The sequence below is a fragment of the Tachysurus vachellii genome, chromosome 4, assembly GCF_030014155.1.
Source record: "Tachysurus vachellii isolate PV-2020 chromosome 4, HZAU_Pvac_v1, whole genome shotgun sequence".
Taxonomy (NCBI): Eukaryota; Metazoa; Chordata; class Actinopteri; order Siluriformes; family Bagridae; genus Tachysurus; species Tachysurus vachellii.
The window spans coordinates 26,131,465-26,157,133 of NC_083463.1; the positions used below are offsets into that span (position 1 = coordinate 26,131,465).

Below are 25,669 nucleotides of genomic sequence, written 5' to 3' on the forward strand. Positions count from 1 at the left end.
TGTTTATGTTTCCTACCCGTATTAAAACAGGAAGTTGGCACTGTCTGCACCGGAAGGTGTTTTTTCATTAAAAAAAAAAAAAAAAAAAGCTGGAAACGTGGGTGCTGAAAAATTGAATATATAAGCAAGGCAACTTTAAAACAATGATGCCTTTTTCCCCAAACCAGGAAACTGTTGATTAGGTTAACCCTAGCCAACCATCACGTTAATATTTGATCAGATTTACCCCAGTTTATAGGGTTGTTGCATTCTAGTAAGGTCAGAAAACTTCATAGAACAAGCTATGAAAATCTGCCATAAAACTGGGACATGCTCTGAAATGCTGCCAGTGAAAAATAGGGTATTTTAAACAGTATTTTATAATATACTCCTATGATATACCACAAAGATTTTGTTTATATAATCATGTAAGAACCGACCGCCAGAGATATTTTTGTTTGTAGAGAAATATGGTTTTATATTGGGGTTCAGTAAGTGTGTCTAATTCCCAGGAGATCAGAGATCTTTGAAACTCCCCATTCTATCATACAATATCATTATACCATCAGAGATTTATGAAATACTCAAACCATCCATTCTGATGGCAGCATTCATGTTCCCACTGAAAAGACAGAGGAAAATAAGAACAATGTCTGCTTTTTTGGCAACCAGAGATTGTACCAGCTCCAGTTGTGTTTCGTGTCATGAAGATTTTGGACCTTTGTTGAAATAAGGCCAACCCTGGATCCTGAAACATCTACAGATGTACCAGCTTGAGTTTGACTCTTCTTCATGAAGTATTCTGACATTCTACATGCCAACTCCATGTGGTCTTGGAGGACACCAACCTCATCAATACCCCGAATGTCAGACTGTTGCAATAATAGACCTCTTACTATGCATAAATCTTATACACACAGATCATACCTATAAGGGATTTAAATGAAATCAGTTTTTAACTTAAACATGTTTTAAGTATAAATTAAATGTTCTTTCTGTGCTGCAGGAGATCCTTTGCTGGTTGCCCTTTATGTGTTAAAACAAAACAAAACAAAAATGAAAAATTCAACACAGCATAGATGAAAACATTTATTTTATTGCAATATACATGATTCATTTATACAAACAATGCAGACTGTAAGATATACAGCCAATATATGTGAACTAGATGTTGATGTTGGATCCACAGTGCCTAATACCAGTTAACGCTTTTTCCAGGTGAATTTCTTACGTGCTCCAGCCTGGCCAGGCTTCTTCCTCTCTTTGACTCTGGGGTCAGATGTCAGCAAACCAGCTGAAAGCAACAGATAAAAATGTTAATGTATAGGAAGATTTCTAGTTTAAATACAAATTGGGATCTTTTAATCCCCTGCTAGAGGAACGTTTCACACAGCAGGATTAGCATCCTGGACGGGACAGTCAGAAATAAATGTATTTAAGGAAATGACTGAAAAATTAGCAGAAGTAGGACAAACCTTGGCCAAAAAATAATTTTTAATTTAATTCTAATTCTGAAAGATCAGCCAAGTGTCAAGCCTATTTTTTGACACTGATGCAAAAGCGTGAGATTCTTAGGCTTGTATTATACATTACTTATAGCTGTGTATGTGTGAGCAAGTGTCATTTGTCCTTCTAAAGAATTAACCACTAGAGGGCAGGATGGAGCTGAACCATCCCTGGCTGCTAGGTTTCCATGTTAACCTGTGACATTTCACACCAACTATTCTGGGATGCATTTGTTTGTCAGTATAGAGTGGGGCATTGAGTGTCATGCAGCAGCCCTGATAACTTTTCTTTAAAATCTGACTGTCAAAAACTGCATCTCAAATTACAAACTACGACCTAGAACTTAGTACTAGTACTTTAAAATAGGTTTGTCCATCAGAAGTTTTGTCAGGTAGTTGGTAGAAAACTCACAATAAACAATAGATTCAAAAATCTTTGAGAACAGTACACAAGCCAGACTTCACACCCTGGCTAAAAAAAATCCCACATGTTCTATTGATAAACAACGAGACCTGTAAACATCAGAAATTTGAGAGAACTAACACAAAGAAATTACATATTTTATTCTTCAAGATCCTGAAGCTTATGGTCAGAAAAACATGCAAAGTTTTCACACGCATGTCTGAAGCTAAGACTGTAATTAGAGAGAAAAGAGCAGCATTTATGAGCAGTGTGTGTGTGTTTCACCCTCACCTTGTCGCATGTTCTCTACAACTCCATTAGAAACAAAGCTGAGCAGTGCTCGGGAGATTGCCAGCCTCAGAGCTCCGGCCTGGGACGAATGACCGCCGCCCTCTACGCTGGCCTCCACATCAAACCTTCCCAGCATGTCCACAAAGTGCAGTGGGAACATCAGCTGTTGTCTACAAGAGACAAATAATATAAATTCTGTCCATTACATGCAGTACTGTCAAAAAAGTAGTACAATCATGAAAGAAGATTACTCATGTAACTTGTTGGGAGGTTTTTTTTGCACTCACTCTCACACACACACACACACACACACACACACACACACACACACACACACACACACACACACACACACACACACACACACACACACACACACACACACACACACACACAAACACAAACTCATAGGAATACTCAGATTTCTGGATTTTGAAAGGTTCCTCATTAAGGGTAGCCCATCGAATCTCACTAGATGATGAAAGCAGGCTTAAGATGGTTAAGGACTTATAATCCTGATGTAATTGTTATTATTAAATATATACCATATCTCACTACTCAAAAAACTATCAGCATGGTCTCTGAATTCTGCAGCAGTGTTTATTTGGGAGTTAATTGCTACTTGTACCTGATAGCAATATTTTCAAAAGAATTTAGTTAGTTCTCTTTCCCACAGCACAACCAAAACAAGTTACTATTTTCTGACGAGCTTTCTTTCTGTTTTTTTTTTCTGGTTTTTGATCCCTATCAGTGAAGAGTGAAGGCCAACATGTGCTTCCAGTGAGACATGTGACCTGAGACAACCATTCTTTTGCCCTTATTTGTTAATTGACCTCTTCTGCATTCATAAGCATCTGTGTTTGTTCCCTGAGTAATAAGATCTGAAAGTAAATTCACTAAAAGTTCTCTAAAAAATCTTACCATAATTAAACCAGAAAAATGCAAGTTGCTAAAAAAACAGTTGCTAAAGTTTGGGCTTATAAACATTAGATCCCTTGCACACAAAGCACTATTGTAAATGATCTGGGAAAATAGCCTTACTGCACTCTGCCTTACTGAAATTTGGATATATGTAGCACATTAGACACAGTTGCTCCCACCCGATTAAAGAAGGTTAGAGACAAAACACCTTCACCATGGTATAATAGTCATATTCACGCTCTCTAAGCTAAATTAGGGGTTTTTAGAATTGCATACAAGCACAGTATGTCCAGCTATAAACAAGCTCTAAAAGCTGCTAGGGCTGAGCACCTGAGCAAACTCGTGTCAAATAACTGAAAGAATCCCAGGTTTTTATTTAGCACAGTGGCTAGATTAGCAAAAATGTGCATTCCATCACAGTTTAGTAGTGAGGACGTCATGAGATTCTTTACTGATCAAATTTAATATATCAGGAACAAAATAGTGGATGTTAAACCCCTGACAGCATCATGTGACCCAGTCTCACCTAAAGCGCTACACTATAGGTGTATATAATACACTATATAAACACTATACAGTGGTTTACAAATATAGGACAGGAAGAGCTAGATAACTTATTAGTACAGCTAAATCAACATGTTTGTTAGATCATACAGCTGTTAAATTACATCCCTAAATCCTTCAAGTTGGCTGTTATTAAGCACCTTGTTAGGAAACCTAATTTAGATCCTAACAAACTATCAAATTACAGACCTATTTCAAACCTTCCATTTATGTCTGAAATATTATAATATTATTAGTACTTATTATTATTATTATTATTAGTTTCTACTCAGTTATGCTCCTTCTTGCAGGAGATCAATATCTTTGAAGCGTTTCAGTCAGGTTTCCGGCCCAAGCATAGCACAGAATCTGTGCTTTATAAAGTTACTGCATCTCACTTAGTTCTACTTGATCTTGGTGCTGCCTTCGACACTATAGATCACAACATTCTTCTAGATGCTTACAAAATTGCACAGGTATTCTGGGACAGGCATTAAGCTGGTTTAGATCCTACATGTCTGATCGATACCAATTTATAGACTTAAATGGAGAACTATCCAGTTTATTGCCAATTAATTAGGGGGTCCCTCTAGGATCAGTTTTAGGACCTCTGCTTTTCTCAATATATATACACTTCCCTTGGGAAACATTAGGAGGAATGGTATTAGTTTCCATTGCTATGCTGATGATACCCAGTTATATATCTCATCAAAACCAGGTAAAATATCTAAGTTGTCTAGGTTAACAGAGTGTGTTAAAGATATAAGATTGATATAAGTATTTAAGTATGATCACCATACTTGGATTAAAGTGTATTAACACTACATCACTGATGTGATCCACAATTGCACAATTGTACACAAGTGTGTACACCAGGTGCTTCTGAGTCATCTAGTCTAAAGGCAGCGCCTTCGATGTCTCACACTTCCGAGACCAAGAAAACGTCACCCATCCTCTTTAATGGGTTAGGACTGTGTGATAAGAGCAGGCCCACTACTCACTCAGCTGTGTAATTAACCGTCCTCAAAGACGTACAAAAAGAAGAAAAAACACAATAGAATAGTGAGGAGAAAACTGCTGTGTAGGAACATTTCCTTTTAGCGGCTTTGGCTTTAGCATTCTAAAGAGCATAAAAGCTGGAACAGACTAGAGAATGCATATTAAAATGTTTTATCTTGAGACAACTCCATAACATTTTATCACAAAGTACAATGACATGATTCTGCATAAGAATACTTGTGAAAGAACAACGTGTAAAGAACCAAACACAACGGTGCCTTCTGGAATAGGACAAATAACCATTCACAGTGGAGTGGAGTCGTGTGTAACTACCCTGAAATATTATTATTATTCTTTCCAATAATGTCACAGGAAATTTTTATTTACTAAAGAATGACATGCTAAACATTTTTTATCTGTTCATAGCTACGTTCCCTCACCAGACTCACTTTTTTCTCTCTAAGTTAGTAAGACATAAATATACAGTAGTCATGTTACTGAGAACTCTATATTACAGCGCTGATGCTGGAGACTCCTTAAATGCTAAAAAAAAGTCTCATTAAAGAAAACTCAATATTTATAATAATTTACTACTGTCAGAGCTGCTGTATTTTATAGAAAATAGATCATTCACTGAACAATCATTATTGACTATTCAAATCCGAGGCTCAGAATAGTACAGTACCTAAAGGCTATTATTTAGTGTAAGGGGTAAGTATAGTATAGTTTGCAACTATAGTTTAGTTTGCAGCTGTTTATATTATGCTTTTTTACATCTAAGGTCCCTCCCTAAGGCACGCTTTGATCAGATCACTTCACCTTCCACTTTTTAACCACTATATATTACAAGTTGTATTTGAAGTATAGATTTGTATGTGTTATAATACATACATAATAAAAATTATAACTTCAGTATTGGAACCGCCACATATCTCCAGCTAATATTACTCACCCTGTTCTACCTGTCTAGGTTAAAGCCCAGTTTTTGCAGACACGCAGACACACACGGCACACGCAGACACACACGGCACACGCAGACACACACGGCACACGCAGACACACACGGCACACGCAGACACACAGGCACAGAGACACAGGCACAGAGACACAGGCACAGAGACACAGGCACAGAGACACAGGCACAGAGACACAGGCACAGAGACACAGGCACAGAGACACAGGCACAGAGACACAGGCACAGAGACACAGGCACAGAGACACAGGCACAGAGACACAGGCACAGAGACACAGGCACAGAGACACACCTGTCCTGAAGAATGGGGAAATACTGCACATGGTTCCTGCCATTGACTGTGATACAGCCAGAGCCCCGATCTCTGAGTGTGACGTTGGCATTGGACGATTTTCTCCTTCCTGTGGCAGAGTGAAAGGGCAGTGAGAGAGTTTGTGTGTGAGTGAGTGGGACACACACACAGAGAGAGACAGAGAGAGCAGCACCTCACTATAATAATGTAATGTTTTAGTGCAGGTGTAAAATTAATGTTCATTTTTTAACTTAATGGCTTTAGTGATGGTGAAAATGAATCATGCTGTGTTTGTGCACGTGTGTGTGCACGCGTGTGTCTACCATCGGCCTGACTGAAGGCCACTCCATCTTCACTGTGCTGTAGTGCGGGTATCTCTTGCTTGCTGGACTGAACCTCCAGCTTCCGGCGGAAACCCTGAACAAACTCTTCCTCCATAGAGCAGTAGGGCATGGACAAGAGCCTCTCCATCAACTGCAGGAACCGAGTATACTGCACGCACGCATACACACACACAATGCAATAGAAAAGAAACAACACATTCCATCAGACTTGACTTGAACTTTTTAAACAGTGCCCTCTTGTGTTATCTTTAGGAAGTGTTTCACCGAAGAATTTATAAGACTGTATGATGGATGTTGTGCACTTACATCATGATCAGAGATATTCTCTACCAGTAACTGCTCCAGCTCCTCCTTTAACAACCACCGGCTACCGCTCAGAGAGCTGAGAACACACACACACACAGTGTTAATGTTAACTCTCAAAGTATAAATAACATCGAACACATCTAACTATTCCACCTTTTCCATATCCCTGCAAGACCGGTACACTACTGAACCATCAAATCTGGGCACTAAGCAGTTTATTTACTTATAATCGTCTCTGTGTAGTGGATGGACTAATCTAATCAGCCAATCAGGTGGGAGCTGCACAATATTAATACAGATTAAAGACAAGAGTTTCTGTTAATGTTCACATCAAACATGAGAATGAAAAAAAAATTAAGTGTGATCTCTGTGACACTGTGATCGTGGCATGGTTGTTGGTACCAAATGAATACTAAAATACTACAATACTAAAACATTACATTATTATAGTGAGGTGCTGCTCTCTCTGTCTCTCTCTGTGTCTCTCTCTCACTTTGACTATTTCATAAACCACTCAGGTGTTTATATTGCATGGTATAACAGAGCGACAGTTCTGTTGATCAGAGAGGACAGAGGAAAATGGACAGATTGGATCAAGCGGTCAGGAACAATACAGTAACCCATATAATCGGGTTACTCGTTATACTCGTTACATCTGTGGTGAGCAGAAGAGATTCTCAGCATGCACAAAACATCAAAATATTAAACTAAATGTGAAAAATCCAAGTGACATTCATTATATTCTTCAACTGTCCAGTTTCAATGAGTCTGTGCTCATGAGAGCCTCAGATTCCTGTTCTTGGCTGATAGTAGAGGAATTTTTGTATCTCCTCCACCTCAAGGTTTGATGTTCTGAGATGCTTTTCTGGCTGTAAAAAGTACTTATTTGAGTTATTATAGACTTTCCGTCAGCTCAGACCAGTTGATCCATCTCCTCCAAGTGTCCATAATAGTGTGGATGGTTGGTGTAGATGGTATTGTTCATTTTGTTCACACTAAATAGCAGCCAGTTAGGAAAACATTTCCTTAACTGAAATATCTCTCTTTTTAGTTTGTATTTCAACCAGACGATTCTGACTCCACTGAAAGACTCCAACACCCCGACTGTCCATGTTTCACATATATAAAAAATAATGAATACAACCATGATTTAGAAATAGAGTCATAAGAGAATCTTCATGTTTTGGTGCTGATGTGCCGTCTATGTTGCTTTTACCTCCAGATTGACGTAAAATTCATCTTATATGAACATTGTCATAATGTTCAAAAGTTACAGCCGTCCAATATCATTAATCTAGCGTTTGGGATCACAGAAAACTTCCATTTGGGAGTTCATTCATCTTCTACCGCTTATCCGAACTACCTCGGGTCACAGGGAGCCTGTGTCTATCTCAGGCGTCATTGGGCATCAAGGCAGGATACACCCTGGACGGAGTGCCAACCCATCGCAGGGCACACACACACTCTCATTCACTCACGCAATCACACACTACGGACAATTTTCCAGAGATGCCAATCAACCTACCATGCATGTCTTTGGACCGGGGGAGGAAACCGGAGTACCCAGAGGAAACCCCCGAGGCACGGGGAGAACATGCAAACTCCACACACACAAGGTGGAGGCAGGAATCGAGCCCCGACCCTGGAGGTGTGAGGCGAACGTGCTAACCACTAAGCCACCCCCATTTGGGAGTTGTTTTCCCCAAAATGCATTGGGAGTCACTGGTCTACAGAAATGTGTACATATTTAAGTTGGGATGTAAAAAAAAAAAAATAATTAAAATATAATCATAAGAATTGAGAGAATTCAGCCTCGGTGACATCTGGTGGGTTTTTCCAGACCACACGTGCAGAGACTAGAACACATCACAAGTTTAAAAAGTGTAAATATATTTAGAAATGTCTGACTGTGGTACTCACATCTGTTTTGTGTCTTGACTAAAAAGTCCTTTACTTCTCAACTTGTCTTGATATTTTTCGATGGCCAACACTTTCCCAAACATATCCTGGAATCAATAAGAATTTCAAAGCGTAAGAAAAGGACGAAAAACATACTGATTTTTTTTGTTTGATATTTCACAAGGAGGTCAAAATTCAAAAGTGAGACACAGCTGTGGAAAAAATGCACTCGTTTATAGAGTTCAAGTGGAAATGGACCCTTTAGCAAGTATGAATAAACAAAAAAAAAATGTATTCGAGAATTTCTTGAAAGAAAAAAAAACAAAAAAAACATGAATTTTTAAATCCCCCTTCTTTTTAGACAACACACACATACGAACACCGACACACACATACAGGGATCTCAATTATGAAGGCAGATCCCATCTCTGTCTCTTCAGCCCTGGCTGGATTTAATTGTGTGTGGGGGGAAATTGAATTGGGGAGCACTTGGGCCATAACCCCTTTCTCTCTCATCCACACACACACACACACACACACACACACACACACACAGAGCCTCCCTCCTCCCGGCAGGAGGAGCTGCCATGCAGAGCCGGATGGCGTCCTCGGGCATTCTTGTCTAAATTGGCATCGCGCCCACGAGCCTGGAGTGCCCGTCAGGCGTCATGGCGATGAAGCGAAGCAGGGCAGGGTGCGTGTGTGCGTGTGTGTGTGGGTGTGTGAGTGCGCGCGTGTGTGTATGCGCGCACACGCGCATGCAGCTCACGTCGGTCCTTTCCCCTCGGCCGCGCGAGAATTCATTTCCCCCCGCAATTATTCCGCAGCTGTTTGTTTAATTCCATCCTGATAGAGTGCGTCTAATCCACCGGCGCTCGCCAAAAAAGCAAACATCGGGCAAAAACCAATTTTCAGTGCAAAAAAAAAAGAGAGAGTGGAGTAATAGAAAAGAATAGACAGAGCGAGAGGGGGAGAGAGAGAGAGAGAGAGAGAGAGAGAGAGGATGTAAGATGAGTGGAATGCACATTACACATTTGTAAAAAGTCGGCCATAAAAAGAAGTCGTAGAAATTGAACCAGGAAAAGGAAAATAGGAGCTAGACAAGAATCAAAGCCACTTTCTGGTGTTATGTACGATAACACACTAGATTTTATATAAGCTGTGAGATTTTTAATAAATCAGACGAGCACACAATACAGCATCATGTCTACTAGGTGGGTTTTAAAGCAGCAATGGAAGAAATAATACAATTGCAAATAAAACAACATCCAATATCTTTGTGCATTAAAGAGACTTATAATATGGCCAGCAATCTAAGAACAGGGTCAGTGTTTTGTCCAAGTTATTGTGCAAGTGTAAGTCATATAACAATCATGTGGAAAATAGTGAGTACTTTTCATTACACAATAATATGACCATGATCTCATATCGGCAGATAATCGGTCATGTAAACGGTAGAAGACTAACATATTTAGTGCTGAAAAATAAATGAAATGATTAGACTAAAGTCTTGGCGCTGAATTCTAAGCGACAGACAGAGTTACAGGTGCACAGTAAAAGCAGACGCCCGCTTTACATACATCATGTTTTTCGAAAGAAATTAGATTACTGTCCAGACCATACGTTTTCTAATTCTATATATAAATAATTCTAATAAGATTCATTTAAAATTATTGCCAGCCAGATATTTTTGTTACAAGTTATCCGATTATTGTGTGCATGCAAAAATATTGTGTTGTGAATTAACATATTTTTCTTTGTAACTTGGTTAAGTTTACAGATCATCTTTGTGTACCACACTAGAATTTCAGTATATTTCAATTCTTTTCTATACGCTTCGGAAAAAAGGCTTGCTCTGTAGGAGTGTACAGATGCATTACAAATTGGGATTTAAAAAAAAAAAAAAAAAAAGTGGTGTGCCTCTGTAATTGCGTTTATGTGCATGTACGTGTGCGTCTGCGTTCTTTCCCTTTCCTTCTTGTCCCAGTAAAATATTGCTCTCTGCTGGCTGGGGAGCTGTACGTTATTTTCTGATTTGACATACCTATTTAAATGAACAGCAGGGGTCTCGGATACTGCCGGGCAAAAGGGGAGAGGCTCGGGGGCTCGGGCAAGTCGAGGACAATGCCACATTAATCAACATGCGCACGCAGATCTGCACTGCTATGGCGTCACGTCTTAGCCCAAGGTCGAGTCCGGAGATAAATGGCAGAGGAGAAACGAGAAAGGAGAAGGTGCAGGAGAAACGTGAAAAAAGAAACTTTGAAAAGGATTTAGCTGAGGTGACAAAGAGCTGGTTACAGTGCAGGGATGTCTCTGGGGTTCGTTTCCCAAATCCTCAATGCACAGCTGTACCTCTCTAACACACTAACACACATACACGTCTGAAATAGCACAAAGCCCAGGCATGCCTAGTGAAGTGTGTTCTGCGTCCTGCTGTAAATGCGATTCGGAGAGGTGAGACGGAAAAAAAAAACGAGTTACAGTGAACAAACCTGGCTCCTCTTTTAATATCGCTCTTTCTCTCTCTACCTCTCTATCACATACATACACACACATATATAAAAGATGTAACATTTGTTTTTCCAATCATTGCATACAACGACCACTTCCATTCAGTTTTTAACAGGTCTATTAAATTAACTGATCTAAAGATAAGAGCATGATATTTCAGTTAATTGCATTGCACCATTTATCACGGTCTTGATATCATATTGTTCATTTGCCCAGGCCTATAGAAATCTGATCTACAAAAGCCTTCTTAACAAGCATTTACAGAAAGAATTTACAAAAAGAAAAAAGATTCATATTCCCCGTCTACATCCTGATGTCCCATCTACTTCTGTGTGCTTTTCTGTTACACAAAGCCTATTTAAACATGTTCATTTAAACAACAAACCTGAAGAGAATTCTCTTTGTCACAAGACAAACTCAAGAGATCGAGAGAGAGAGAGAGAGAGAGAGAGAGAGAGAGAGAGAGAGAGAGAGAGAGAGAGAGAGAGAGAGAGAGAGAGAGAGAGACAGAGAGAGAGAGAGAGAGAGAGAGAGAGAGAGAGAGAGAGAGAGAGAGAGAGAGAGAGAGAGAAGGAGGGAGAGAGAGAGACAGAGAGAGAGAGAGAGAGAGAGAGAGAGAGAGAGAGAGAGAGAGAGAGAGAGAGAAGGAGGGAGAGAGAGAGAGAGAGAGACAGAGAGAGACAGAGAGAGAGAGAGAGAGAGAGAAGGAGGGAGAGAGAGAGAGACAGAGAGAGAGAGAGAGAGACAGAGAGAGAGAGAGAGAGAGAGAGAGAGAGAGAGAGAGAGAGAGACAGAGAGAGAGACAGAGAGAGAGACAGAGAGAGAGAGACAGAGAGAGAGAGAGAGAGAGGGAGAGAGAGAGAGGGAGAGAGAGAGACAGAGAGAGAGAGAGAGCGAGTGAGAGCAGAACAGAGTGAAGAATGGCGAGTAAAAAACAGGGAAAGACACAGAAAGGGACACAGCGACCATTTGAAAAATGTTAAACCAAGTTCTTAACCTTGGTGTCACTGGAGACATGAATGGAGTCACAGAGCTTATTTACTACTCTTTGTTTCATGTCTATGCTATAAATATTTTGTCTAACACCCTGTAATGTTCATAAAAGCCTTTATACTTGTCCCTCGGTGCTCAGTGCAGTTATTTAAAATGACTACAAGCTTTTTTTGCTTTTTTGCATGAGGTGGTCATGGTCATTAGTTAGCAAAATTACAGAATGTGATAGTCATGATACCCAAATCACTACACCGCATAATGTAAGTTTTCAACTCTTAAAACGGGGTCACTGGCCAAAATTATTTGAGCATTCTTAGTCTCTTTATACTGCACATGGACAACACCCAATGTGAGTCAACATTAGGACACTATACTCACAGGTACAGAGTCTCCTCTGATAGTATCGGAAGGTCAAGGTCAGTTTTGTTTCTGCTATACACTGAAGACATTTGGGTTGAAGATCAAAAGATGAACAAGATTCATTTCCTTTACCAAATATGTGTCAAAAAACTTTGGCACCTTTGTTGGCAGATTCTTAGGTGAGCAGACATATAGGTACATATACATATAGGTACAATATGTGGTTACATATTCCTAGCTTACAATAACTGCATCAGTTCTTTTTTTTTTATGATGCTTTACTAGGCTTGTATTACAGATTCTTTCAGTTTTCGGCCCCAGTCTCCTGTTTAGGAGATACAATGCTGCTCATTCGGATTAATGTCTTGTAATTGACTTGGTCAGTCTAAGACCTTCCACGTTTCCCCCCCCTGATGAAGTCCTTTATTGTTGTGAGCTAGTGGGACTTTTTGCTTTGCTTATTAATCCACGTCATCATCGCATAAAGCTAAACTGTTCGGCTAAGACAATCTGGCTAAGTTCTACTAAAAGGTTATTTCAGCTAAGTGTGATAACTCACAATATAGAACTAGAGACTTACAATAATGAGAAAACAATCAGAACTGTAAAATATTTATTTGCAACTGTAAGGGAAAAGGCAGTTGTGTGCAAAAAGCTTGCAGCTGAGTGATAATTTGTAATTACAGATAAATCGGTTACCTTTTTTCTCAAACATGGCATAAATGAGCTTTCATACGCATTACACACTCTACAGAGGTGCTAATACTGCTAAAACAAACTCAAGAAAACAGGGCAAATGAAATTTTACTTCAAAATAATATTAAAAAAAAAACATTGAAGCAAAAGTATGTTATGAGTGCTGTCTATTACGAAGTGGCTCCGTCACGTTTGTGTGATGAAAAGGTTCAGTCTGTCGGCTCAAAGGCAGGGTTCACGACTTAACATGATAAAGTCAGTGTGAACTGAAAGCAACTGCCATTAGAAACAATTGTGTATCTTTCACACCAGAAAAGCGTCTTCAAGCAAATCCTGTATTGATTCGGTTCAATTCAGTTATTTTTTTTTTGTATAGCGCTTTTAACTATGCACATTGTCTTGAAGCAGCTTTAGAGAACATGAAAGGTTTATGTAAATTTATTTGAATTTATCCCTATTTATCACTAATGAACAAGCCTGACTCTCTTGGATGGTATGAGGAAGAAACCTTGAGAGGAACCAGACTCACAATCAAACCCCATCCTCAGCTGAGTGACACCAGAGACTGTGATTATAAACAATATCCTTTCTACAGCCATATACAGTCGATATGAACTTATTAATTGCTGTATATTCTAAACCTCTGGCTCCTCTGCCCATGTTTGTAAAAGACTCCGATAGCTTTTAAAATTGACAGACAGACAGAACGAGTCAGCGAGATAGACTGACAAAAGCATTAGGTCCGAGATACACACACAACAGAGAAAGACAAAGAGATACAGGAAGACAGACTGAGAGAGAGACTGTACTTACATGCATGAGGGAGTAGTAGGCTTGCTTCCCAGTGTAGAAAAGATAGTGGAAAGGGCGTCCGTCCTCGCCCCACTGCACCGCTGCACAAAAACACACAATTTTACACAATTTATAATTAAAGTATTATATTAAATTTCAGTTATCACAAAAAACAACAAACAAACAAACAAAAGCTTCATTTACATACCAGCCTGCTTCGGGAAGATCAGATCTGGGTGCTGAAATACAAACATAAAAATAAACAAATGTGAAACTACGTGTGTGTGTGTGTGTGTGTGTGTGTGTGTGTGTGAGAGAGAGAGAGAGACTTAGATAGAGTTAGATAAAGAGTTAACCCTACCTTCATTATAGGTCGAGCTCTCTTTTCAAACAGACCAGAGGGGAAGAGATATGCTATACACCTCTGGAAAGGAAGGAAAAAAAACAAAAACAACCAGGAATTACTATAACATTACTGTCATTATTAATTCAATTTCTCGCTACTGCATTTGCACATTCCCAGTAAAAGACAGCAGGATATGACAACGACAAAAGACAAGAGGCTTTTATTGTCACGTGGACCATATATAGCTGAGGCAGAACACAGTGAAATGAAACAATGTTCCTTTAGGACCCTGATGCTTGATGTATTACGGCTCATCCGTGATAACTGTATATAGTTGAATATTGCAAATATATTGTGCGATCGATTATCAGCGTCGGGGTAGTTTTAACATCGTTACCCTTCAAATGATGAAAAAAATTCATAATAAAAAAAATGGCCATTTGTGAGAAAAAAAAAGAAAAATAACGGAGAGGAAAAAAAAGGTGAAAAAGAGCGGGATGAAGTGAGATGACAGCAGATGCAGTGGGAAAGGACACGCAGTCATGCATCACACTGTCAAAATGGGAAAATTAGAGGCAGTGTGGTGAAGTGAGCACAAGCAAAGAAACAAGAACAAGAAGCAAGCGGGAAGACAGAGGGACGATGAGAGAAGGGGACGGATGCAAGATGCAGTGACAGATGAAGGCAGCACCTGTTAATACCTTGAAATGCAATATGGTGCAGCTCCCTGAGGGAGGTGTAGCCTTATCACGCTGTTCTGCAAAACACTGCTGCCTAAACTTCGTACAAGGTGGCCAAACTTTGTCTGATGTTGTGGCAGACTTAACCACAACTCCACGCCCACACTCAAACATCCCCTTTTATAGAACTTTGTCAGGGTTTTGCAGTCATTTCATTTATAGACATGATACAGTATATTCCTTTAGGGCTACGGCCAAGATATAATATATAAAAAAAAGTGTTACACAGGAAGCAATATTAACAGTTAAGATTTTGAGGTTGGTTCCTGTTCCAAAGTGTGCAAGTGTTTCTAATAAATGCTGTCCATTTAGGCAATCTAGGATCTTAAAGGGAATGGCGAATGGACAGTTCTTTAGGGTTTCCAATCTCCAAAAACAGAACCAATAAACTCCAGGACTGCAGAAACTCAGAGCAGAAGAAAAAGTATCAGGATAAATCAGGCAGATCCGGAGTGAAGCCACAGCAGTAGAAGTGTGTCCGGATATCAAGCCTTGAGCACACATATTAGTTTTGCGCCGCATAACTCCGCACCGTGCTGTACTTCACTCAGCATTTGTGAGCGTTTACACGTCCAGAGGCTCCAGAAATTGTTATCCAACGTCTGTGATGTCTTTTGTGTAGACCCCAAGTCCCAATTTTTAACCTAGGTAGTTTATTTTAAATGTAAATTACAGCATCATACTGAAAGACAGTAATACTGTAAATGTATGGAATAAATGTAAAATGTATGGAATACATTTTTTTTTATGTTGTAATCATAAGAAATGCTGTCACTTGCAAAAACATAAGAATTCAGGCCCATCAGTACTTGCCACACAGAATGATGTGTAAATGCAAGGAGAAAAAGGAAAATCTAAAACAAAATAGAATAAAATGTTTCTGTGACTTCACAATCTTTGCACTGGCTCACTGCCACATCTGCTTTCACGGCAGAAGCGGTCGCACAGCTCAGTTATCGCTTAATGGATGTAAACGAGCTGGCGCGAGTGTGCAAACGAAATGAAAAGTTCAACAGTGCAGCTCTGCATGTTGGAACCCATAACCATCAGTGCTGCTTTTAGCACAGTTGTCACTAGTCTTGGCATCACGTTCTGAAGACTTCCACCCCACCTGACGGGTTCAGAAACACAGAGCAAGACCGAAGACACCATGCACGTGTGACGGTGAAGGGAAGGCAGGTGAAGAGAAGGTGAATTACTTCCTGCTGGCACAGCTGTCCCACACCTCTGCTGCGCTCGCAGGAACGTCATGTCAGCCAGAGCTGGCAACCTGTTCGGTGCTCCGCCTCGCTGCCCGGCAGTCCAAGCCATTCCCTGCTCGTCTGGCAGAGGCTTGGTGGGTGTCACTGCCTCTTAGCCACGCTGGCACTGAAGACTCAATTCATTAACGATGGTGGAGGATTGGGGATAAATGCAAATTGGGCACATTTGGTGTGATGAATCAATTATGGTCCAGTGAAAGGACGAGAGAGAAGCATTAAAGTATCTTTGAACATCACTGTCTTCCCGTGACCGCTAGAGAGGCTTCAAATTGGCGTCTTCCCAAAAGCAAAGCTTTAGGCATTATGGCAGGATTGGACCAAGATCCCAAATGAAACCGTAGCCAAACCGGGTACCCACTGTTTATGTCAAAAGTCTCAAAAGTCTGATTTCAGAAACTCATTTATGCCTTTCTGAAGCAACAGGAACATGAGCTAACAGAAATTCACCTCAGACAAATAATCAGTTATGTGATATTATTAACAAATTGCTCCATTTTTGATCATGCTCTGACATCTGGCTGTAACACAAACTATATGTACAAGTTTTATTATTTATATGTTAAAATCTGTAATATGTTATTTTTCCTATTTAACAGCTCATACACAGAGACTTGTTTGGCAGATGTAGCACAATCGCTGATGATAAACTGATTTAAAAAAATGTTGCTGTTTAACAAAGAAAAAAAAAAAACAACTGTTGTTGAAGTGGTAAAGCTTTCTGTTAGATGTTTAAGTCTCGAGTGTTAGTGCGTTATTCCTTAAGTATTCAACATATTCAACTTTTATATATTCAAATTCTATTCTTAAGGCAAGGGGTTCTTAACTATTTCACAACGTTCCCTTTGCACGTTTTTTTTTTTAAAACATAATTTAACTATACTACTATATGGAATATCATTTAAACAAGTATATGCCGTGATAATTGGGGAATTGACTGAAGATCCAGAACTTTCCATCCTGAGAACACATTATGGATGATGGCATTAAACCAAGTCCCCACAGCTGCTGATATTGTGTTTCTGCTTAAAATCATGCCTAGCAAAACAGTGAGACATATCAGAATATTTATTAAGCATATACTTACAAAGAGCTCAAATTTACCCAGGATATGATAACCGGGTTTTGCTCTATACAGCTGTTTTGTTTATTACTGTTGGCTGTTTAAAAAAATTATATAATTTGAGATCATTTCTGCAAATATACTGTACACAGTAATGCTAATATACTTTTAGCATTACTTAAATTTTTTTAATCTGAGCTAACATAGAAATACAGAACTAATGGGAAAATGAGAGATAATTTCGCCCTTCAGGATACAGGACAAATTTCTTCATTTTTTTGCCTGAACAGAAACACATATCAAAGTTTGTTTTAATGAACAGGTCTAGCAAAGTACACAAAATGGCCTATGATGGGAACGGCTCCAAAAAAACAGAAAGAAACGGCCAAAACGCCTCATTTTATGCAGAGAGGGTTGGCGTCGCCTTCAGCAGATGTACTCCAAAGGCCACTAGCTCTAGCTTTTAACTAATGACAGTTTTGAATGTGACAAAAGCTTGCAATTAGCTTCTGCCATTTTAACCTGTTTAATGCATTGAGTTGTGCTGTTTGAGAGAAAGAAAACAAGAGACTGGACGAGGTAGGAGTGTGGATTTTCTGTGGATTTATTCAGTATTTTATGTATATCTTAAATAGTCTCATGATTTTATCTATAACTCAACTTTCCTGCCAGTCACTTCTTAAAGCTTTTTAATATTTTGGTAAAGTACATAAACTTTTATATATATATACACACACACACAGGAGCTAAATTCATTGATCTATGGCTAATAATAAAATATGAACCAAATAAACTGCTTTTTATAAATGCATCAGGAGACAAAGACTGTTTTTGACAGTGGATATTTTAGATCACCGCTATTAATAAGACAAGATTGGTTGACAATAGTTGGTGCATTGGATGATTAAATAATTTGCCTCATCACAAGGTTGTGACTTATAATTCCTGACCTCTGACCAGGAAAAACTCCTGTACCTACTCTAATACCTACTCAGAAACTCGGGAGTGTCTCCTCAACTCAAATCAACACACACATTTGAATGGCTTATGCTGTATATGCAACTATTTGATTCAACATAGAGACATATTAAGCCGTTAAATGTATAACATTGATCACTGTCTTGAAAAGGAAATTGTATTCATCATCAGTCATTACAGACAGCTGGCTGGCTTGCTGCTAGCAAAAGTAAACATGGAGGCAGTTGTGGTTTTCCAGATCACAGCACTGTGGGTCTGCTACGATTGTGTGAAAATGTAGAGCAGAAGGTACTGCAGACATTTTCAGTGTTACTTTTACAAGTTATTGTGGGCTAAATGAAACATGGCAGTGGTTTGTGTTTAGCCCATGAGGAGACACAGAAGATTTGTAGTTTCTATGTTTCTCAGTAACAAACGATAAGTGAAACTAGCTTTTTTTTGCGGGTTCCACCACATAAAACCTAACAAAAGATGGAACAAAAGTGTAATGTGTTGTTTATGAATAAATAACCAAGCCAAACTCGCTGCCAATCTCACCAACAGACCAACAATTGTATAATCAAATCGGTTACAGCGATGATTCTATAGAACTCGTTCTGGAGAATCTCAGCTGGATGAAGTGACAGACAACCTGAAAACAAAACGCCTCTCCTGTCCACTACAGATGGCATTTTTTTTTCAATTGTTATTGGTAGAAGAGGAATAAAGGACAATTTAGGAAAGTAATCAATTTCAGGGTGGTACCAGTCACATCACACCCCATTGTGTTATACACCTTACACTAGTAACACAACATACTGTATAATAAAAAAAATAGCATCATTGCCAACTCACAACAAAGTTGCTGCTTTTTTCAAATTTTTAACCCCATATTATACAACTATGTTTTCATTCTAGCCAACATTTCAACTGAGAGCAACTCAGACACTTAACCAGATCCTAAAGCCCTTGGTTTGTTTTCTTCAGAATTGTTTTATTTTATCCTGTGCTGCTTTTTGCGTTAATAATACACATTTACACCAAGGCGAATTGTCATAATTATTGCCAAATGTTAAAGTCAGATTTAGCAGTAAATTTTGCAGATTACAGATACAGCATCTGATGTGGTGTAGATCTCACGAACCCAAACTAAAATGCCACTTCCCTATATGTCTGCTCCAATGTGATGCCTAGATATCAAAGTGCAAAACCCAAGTTCTTACAACACAACAACTATAAATATCTATAGCAGTAATGTGCTTCTTACGTCTATGTCCTCCTGCGTGAACGTCTCAGGATCTTCTCCCATCATGTTGGCAAGGTGGCGTTTGCCGATGTTGAACTCATCTATTTGTTTCTTAATGTACTCCTCTGAGAACTTTTTAGGCCCAGCCGCCGCCAGGTTCTTCCTCCATGCAGCTGATGACACACAGATCTGCCTGCTGATTAGCTACAGAGACAAAAAATAAATGTTAAACGGCAACTTGAAAAGATTGAGAAAGACTGTAATTAGCAAGTTATTTGTAATAAATACATGTGGCCATGCACATGTCACATAAATCAAAAAAAGCCAGTGTTACAAAACATGCAATAAATTAAATAAAATAATATCTGCATAGATTTTTAACAGAATTTTATCATCAAGCACATTTATATTTGCCATGAATGTTGGATTGAATAGATGTTCTTTTCTTTTCTTTCTTTTTTTTTTAATATTCACTCTGCTTAGGGATTCAGTGCTTTCCATTGTCTCAGAAAAATGTATAGATAGTTAGATAGTAAGAAAAAAGGTTGGCTTCTGTTGAAGAGACATGTTTGATCCATTTTAATGGAATACTCCATGTTCCTGTACATCTCCTAGACTACTGTATAGATGATCTAGCCTACTTTAACATATAATGTGGAAAAAAGCTCATTTCTGATTGCTTGCTCCACACCATGGGGTCTTTGCCAAGATTAGGGCAAGAAGAGGGGTCATAAGATAAGATAAGATTTTCGTTTATTCGTTCCACAATGGGGAAATTTATCTGTTACAGCAGGAAAAAATATATAAAAAGAATAAAGAATAAAGACATAATATAATATACAGTATATACAAAAACAAAAATGTATAAAAAGAGTAGTGGTTACACTGAAGACATATTGCACATAGGTAATATTGCACATTTCAAAATTTCTGTTATTGCACATGTTTAATATGCTTTATTATTGTTTATTATTGCAGTGAAACAGTAATAACAGTGTGTATTATGGTGACTGGTTCACTGGGATGTCGCTCATTGTCACTGACAGAAACTCTCAAACACCTTCTTTCAGACACTACCATCTATCTGCCACAGGTGATGATACAAACAATCACAAGAAGTCCAACTGTTAGCCATCATTCATTAACATCCCATCAGACTAACATGCATATGTTTAGCAACCGAAAAAAACAGCTAAAACACCACCAGTCTTTCAATCCTTTTCCTCTTATAGTGAAATACTACCCATTTGTTAACAGTCTTAAACCCTCTTCTGACTGGCTGTGGCTCCTGACAGTCATCCTGTAGCCAGACTTCTTTTTCACCTGATGTCTGGCCATTATACTGGATGTATCTACATCAGTGTATAATTTACATTTACCTCCAAATCCAACCTGACACCCTGCATACAATGCTGGCTGTGATTTCCTATTATAGGAAACCCACAACAGCTCATAAACATCATACTATTATTTTTTTTATACTCATTATTATTAATAAAAAAAAAATCCACACATTGTATCTTTAATTTAATAGATATAAAATATCAAACTATCAAAAATATCTAAGTAAAAACATTAGGCAGATGTATTTACATGTATTATTTATATGTTAACCTTCAGTATCCTTTTTATTCAGTAAGACTTTACAGCTTTAGTTTGTTAAGAAGAGACAGCACAAGGGCATCGCGGGCTGTGTCCAAAACTGTACATTAGGGCACTAAACAGAAGGGCCGTGTACAGCGCCCTGGCGCACTATTCTAGCGCACTACCTCGTGTTAATACACGTGATTTGGGACGTGACCTGTCATTTATAAGCATCGCCGCTAACCACTACAACACGCGACAAGCCAAAACAGATTTAGCTCTAAAAAATTCATACAAAACATTAGAAGCGTTTTTTACCTGTCGGTTCACGTTTGACGAAGAAATAAACGAAGTCCAGCTGCATTTGCCACATTTTGATAAAACAGTCAACACGGCTCTACTACTGGACGCAGCCATGTTGGATAACAGGCGCACACTTTCACCGGAATGAACCGATTGTTTGTGGTTACGTCATTTCCGTTTTTTAATAGTCGTTGTTTTAGTACACTTGTACGTGTACAACTTTTAGGTCGTAATCTTTTTCTAGCACCTGACTGTAGTTTGAATTTGCAATTTAAATGTTAAATTTTATATAATATTTAAATTCAATTTGTCTTACAGTGACGCCTACAATGTTATGTTTAATGTTTAATTGTTTCTTTCTGGACATTTATGTTTGTTAAACCTCGGCATTTGTGATTTTGTTGTTTTCAGCAAATATTAATATTATTTTTGTTACCAAAAAAGTAGCTTTAATCACTTTAACACCCTAATTGCAGCCACAAAACTACAATATTCACAGCCCCATTAGTACAGATGTATTAGCATAATACAATTGTATATATAGTGTATATTTAATTATTTATTTTATTTTATTTATTTATTTAAATGTGATTGATTTTTCAGTAGGTTGCTTAATTTTCCACTTTAAATGGATGTAACTATCGAAATGGATAAAAAAAAAAACACTAAGTTAGTACTTCATGGTGCCACTTTGCATCAAGCTGCATCACACCACCTCACTGTTAATAATTATTTCCTTTAACACCCCATATACCATGTTTCATTCTTTACATAATAAACATATAATGTTTTCTCTATTATTTTTAACCTTCTGAGTCACGGTGTTTATTGGTGCAGCTCACACTTTAAACTTAATTAATGTAACTGCAAACTGATTGTAGCTTCATGATGTATCCAAAGTAAGTTTTAAAAGCAGTTCTGTGTTTGTGTCTAAAATTCTGTTTTTCTTCACTGCTTAGACATTTATAAGCAACAGCAATCTCAAGGCTGTGCTCGATAGGCATGTTCTGTGTTACAGATCAATGCTCTGCCATCACATGTACCACCGTGTTGGAGCTGGAGCTTGTGCTGAGACATATTCATCAAGTTGAATGGCTGCTCGCCTCTGGCTCGTGCTAGACCACGTGCAACGCTCGTCGGTGCCATGATGAACTGTGTTTGTGCTCAGACTTTAGCTACAAGCACGTTGTGGCTCTCGAAGACAAATAGACCTGACCTCTGGTCTCTAATTCACTGTAGGGGGTTAAGGGGGCTAGGCATAAATCATACATTAGCTAAGACCGAACTGAGATAACACAGGACAAGCAGTCATGGTGTTTGTATTTTGTGTGGCTCGAGAGAAGTTTCCTTTAGGTCTCTTGGGTAAACTGTGAAACTATACACCTGTGTTGGAGCTGAACATTTCCCAGAAACCGTCCATGTTTGTTTAAAGGTTTAAAAGAATTCTTTTCCATTAAAAAAAAAGAAAAGCAGAGAGAAAGGTGGTTCCAGAGAGTAGAATAAAGTATGAATTTAGCCACTGACTCTTGACTTAATGAAATGAAAAGTAATTATGTGCTTGTGATGTACACAAAAAAGAGTTAGTACCAGATTACTGAAAGTATGAGTTCTGCTCAATTCGCTTTATTTCGTTACACTTCCGTGCCAGTTTGATTTTTAGGATTAAAAATTAGTATTGCAGACGTCTATGGCTTGGTTGTCTTCTCTGAGGATTAATCAGCATTCTCCTTCGCTCAAGGAATTTTGGAAACGTGGGCTCAGTCCAGTAAGCAAGTCATTAATACTTGAAAGGCAAAGGAAGCGTGTCTGTTTGGAGAACATGAGTGGAATGCCAGAATCCGTGGAATGAATTGTGGTTAGCGTTGCCATTTGAGAAGCATTTGAATATTAAAAAAAACGAACGAACAAAGTCAGAGTGAGAGAGATCTGCTGAGCCTTTAGTGGTCGTGGTTCAGAGCTTATTGTAATCACAATTTTCACAGTGCTTTACAGCGATTTCCTAATATCCTTACTGGCTCGTGCCAGGATAAGCGCATCTCACCGTCTCGCCTTAAAGCTGTTATACTACTTAGCTCTGCTGAGTTATGGCCAACACAATCACAATCACAGGGCAGCATGCTCAGAGCTGCTTTTCCGCTAGCATTTTTCTACCATTCATGCACAATTCAGCCCTAAAAAACCATCTCAATAACAAAAAATACTGAGCTTTAGCCAAGAACTCGAGTGAACTAACGTGAACTCGATTTGGCTGCATCAGGATAAAGGCATAGTTATGGATTAATTGATTACACTAGCATTAATCTTAAGCTTCTAAACATGAAATACATCCATAAACAGATGTGATTTTCTGGGGAAATTAAGTTGGATATCAAGGGATCGGTTGAATCAGTTATGATATTTTACTAGCAAACTTTCACGTGAAGGACACAAACCATGATAGTCTTGAATACTCTATTCTGATTGGTTTAATGAATTTTCTTTAACAGCAGCTCTAAGTTTGGCTGTATCGTTTATTTATATTACTGTCCTCGCCTTAATATGTAGTGGGTTCTATAGCAAGAACATACACAGAGACTATAAGGAGGATGCTGACGTGAATAAATAAATGTGCATCCCAAATCGCATTATTGTGCACTAAGCATTTCGTGTAAGCATTTCGTAGTAAAATTCCAACAAAAGGAAGTGTATTTCAGGTACCTGGATAATGCACTTATTCAGCTAAAAAAACAACAACTGTGGAATATATGGGCTCTTCATGCACTCAACACACAGCTTTGCATAGGTTGCAGAAAAGGGGCGGCGCTACAAGTCTCTCTCTCGTTCTCTCTCTCTCTCTCTCCCTCTCTCTCTCTCTCTCTCTCTCTCTCTCTCTCTCTCTCTCTCTATATATATATATATATATATATATATATATATATATATATATATATACATATATACATATATATACATACTTATATAAATATATTCAAAAATAATAATATGTCGAATTTTTAATAATACATTTCAAAAATAATAATTGTTGTTGTAATATGTTGTTGGTCACGAATGACTTTTAAATTAGGCCACGTTGATTTATTTTCCAACATTCAAATGATATGTATTATGTGCGTTAGTATATTTCCGTTTAGTATAAATAAACAATGTTCCATTTGAAATGATGCTACTCTCAAAAATTCATACAGTAGATGGTAGAGTACATAGTGCATTGTGTGTAGTATGTCATTAACAAAGCAGACTATGACTAAGATGTTGATTATATATATATATATATATATATATATATATATACATACACACACATGAAATGTGTGTGAATGTGTCTTTGTCGTTGGTGCCAGTGAACTGTTCTTGCCCCAGGGCCATTCAGCCAACCTGCACCCCCCGTCCTCTGATGACTCTGCCCTGTGTGAACCAGCACATGTGCCTAAGCCAGCGATGATTGGCTTCTTATCTGCAGGGAGTGCTGCAGAGGGAACACTGTGATTGGAAAAAAAGCAGCCGCGGGACACGAGCGAGGGCCACATGGTGTCCTTGCCTCAGCATGGAGCCGTCCTGAGACCCTGAGCACGGTAATTCACGCAAGACCTGCACAGCCCAGGAGACAACGACTGAATAATACCTTCCCTACACACACACACACACACACACACCACACATCACACACATCAACTAAAGCCGGAAGGGAAAAAAAAACACAAGGACAAACAAATGATATGTATCTGTAGACACAAAAGGACAATCCAGAGAGAAAATGCTTGGATTAGCTGTGTGATGGTATACCAGTGTGGTGGTGTAAGCTGATAAGGGAAAGTAAAATCGGTATTTTATTAATGTTATTTTATTACAGTCAGACCTTTTTTAAAACATGCAGCACAACCCTAGATTAAAAAGGAAAAAGGCCAATGCATCATTTTAAATAGTCATATTATGGTATATGCTGTTGTTGCAGTGTATCTGTAAAAAATTTTTATCGTTTTTGTAAAATTTCTAAAATAATAATATTTTTTTTTTTTTTTTTTTTTTTTTACCATACCATCCCTCTCCACTTACTTTCTCTGTCATTTCTTTTGTAATAATTTGTGACATAAAAGGTCACCACATATTCATGCCCATTATTTATTTATCTGTTTCATAGACATATTTTCCCTGCCGTTTCTTACTGCAGAGAACAGATAGCTCCAATTTCTTTTAAGAATTATTCTGAGCAAAAAATTGTTGATGTGTAGCCTAATCATCCTAATCATCATGCTTATACAGCTCTCCTCATCCACAGAGAACACTTAACTCAGCTTTCAGTATCTGCCCTCAATGCAAATCGCTCCTCAGGTTATCTGAAAGTGACTCCTAGAGAGTTGGTT

The 25,669-nt window shown here is 38.5% G+C and overlaps 1 protein-coding gene across 1 annotated transcript; it reads right to left on the reverse strand.

The window, feature by feature from the left end:
* Positions 1-1,055: 1,055 nt before the first annotated feature.
* Positions 1,056-21,455, reverse strand: mrps9 (mitochondrial ribosomal protein S9). The gene is made up of 11 exons (XM_060867174.1): positions 21,324-21,455; positions 19,443-19,625; positions 14,172-14,234; positions 14,019-14,049; positions 13,832-13,911; positions 8,477-8,562; positions 6,557-6,632; positions 6,230-6,398; positions 5,907-6,015; positions 2,179-2,348; positions 1,056-1,273 (listed from the first exon to the last, which is right to left on the reverse strand). Exons 1-11 carry the CDS (start codon positions 21,420-21,422, stop codon positions 1,182-1,184), a joined length of 1,158 nt encoding a protein of 385 aa, XP_060723157.1. The 5' UTR covers positions 21,423-21,455; the 3' UTR covers positions 1,056-1,181.
* Positions 21,456-25,669: the final 4,214 nt, after the last annotated feature.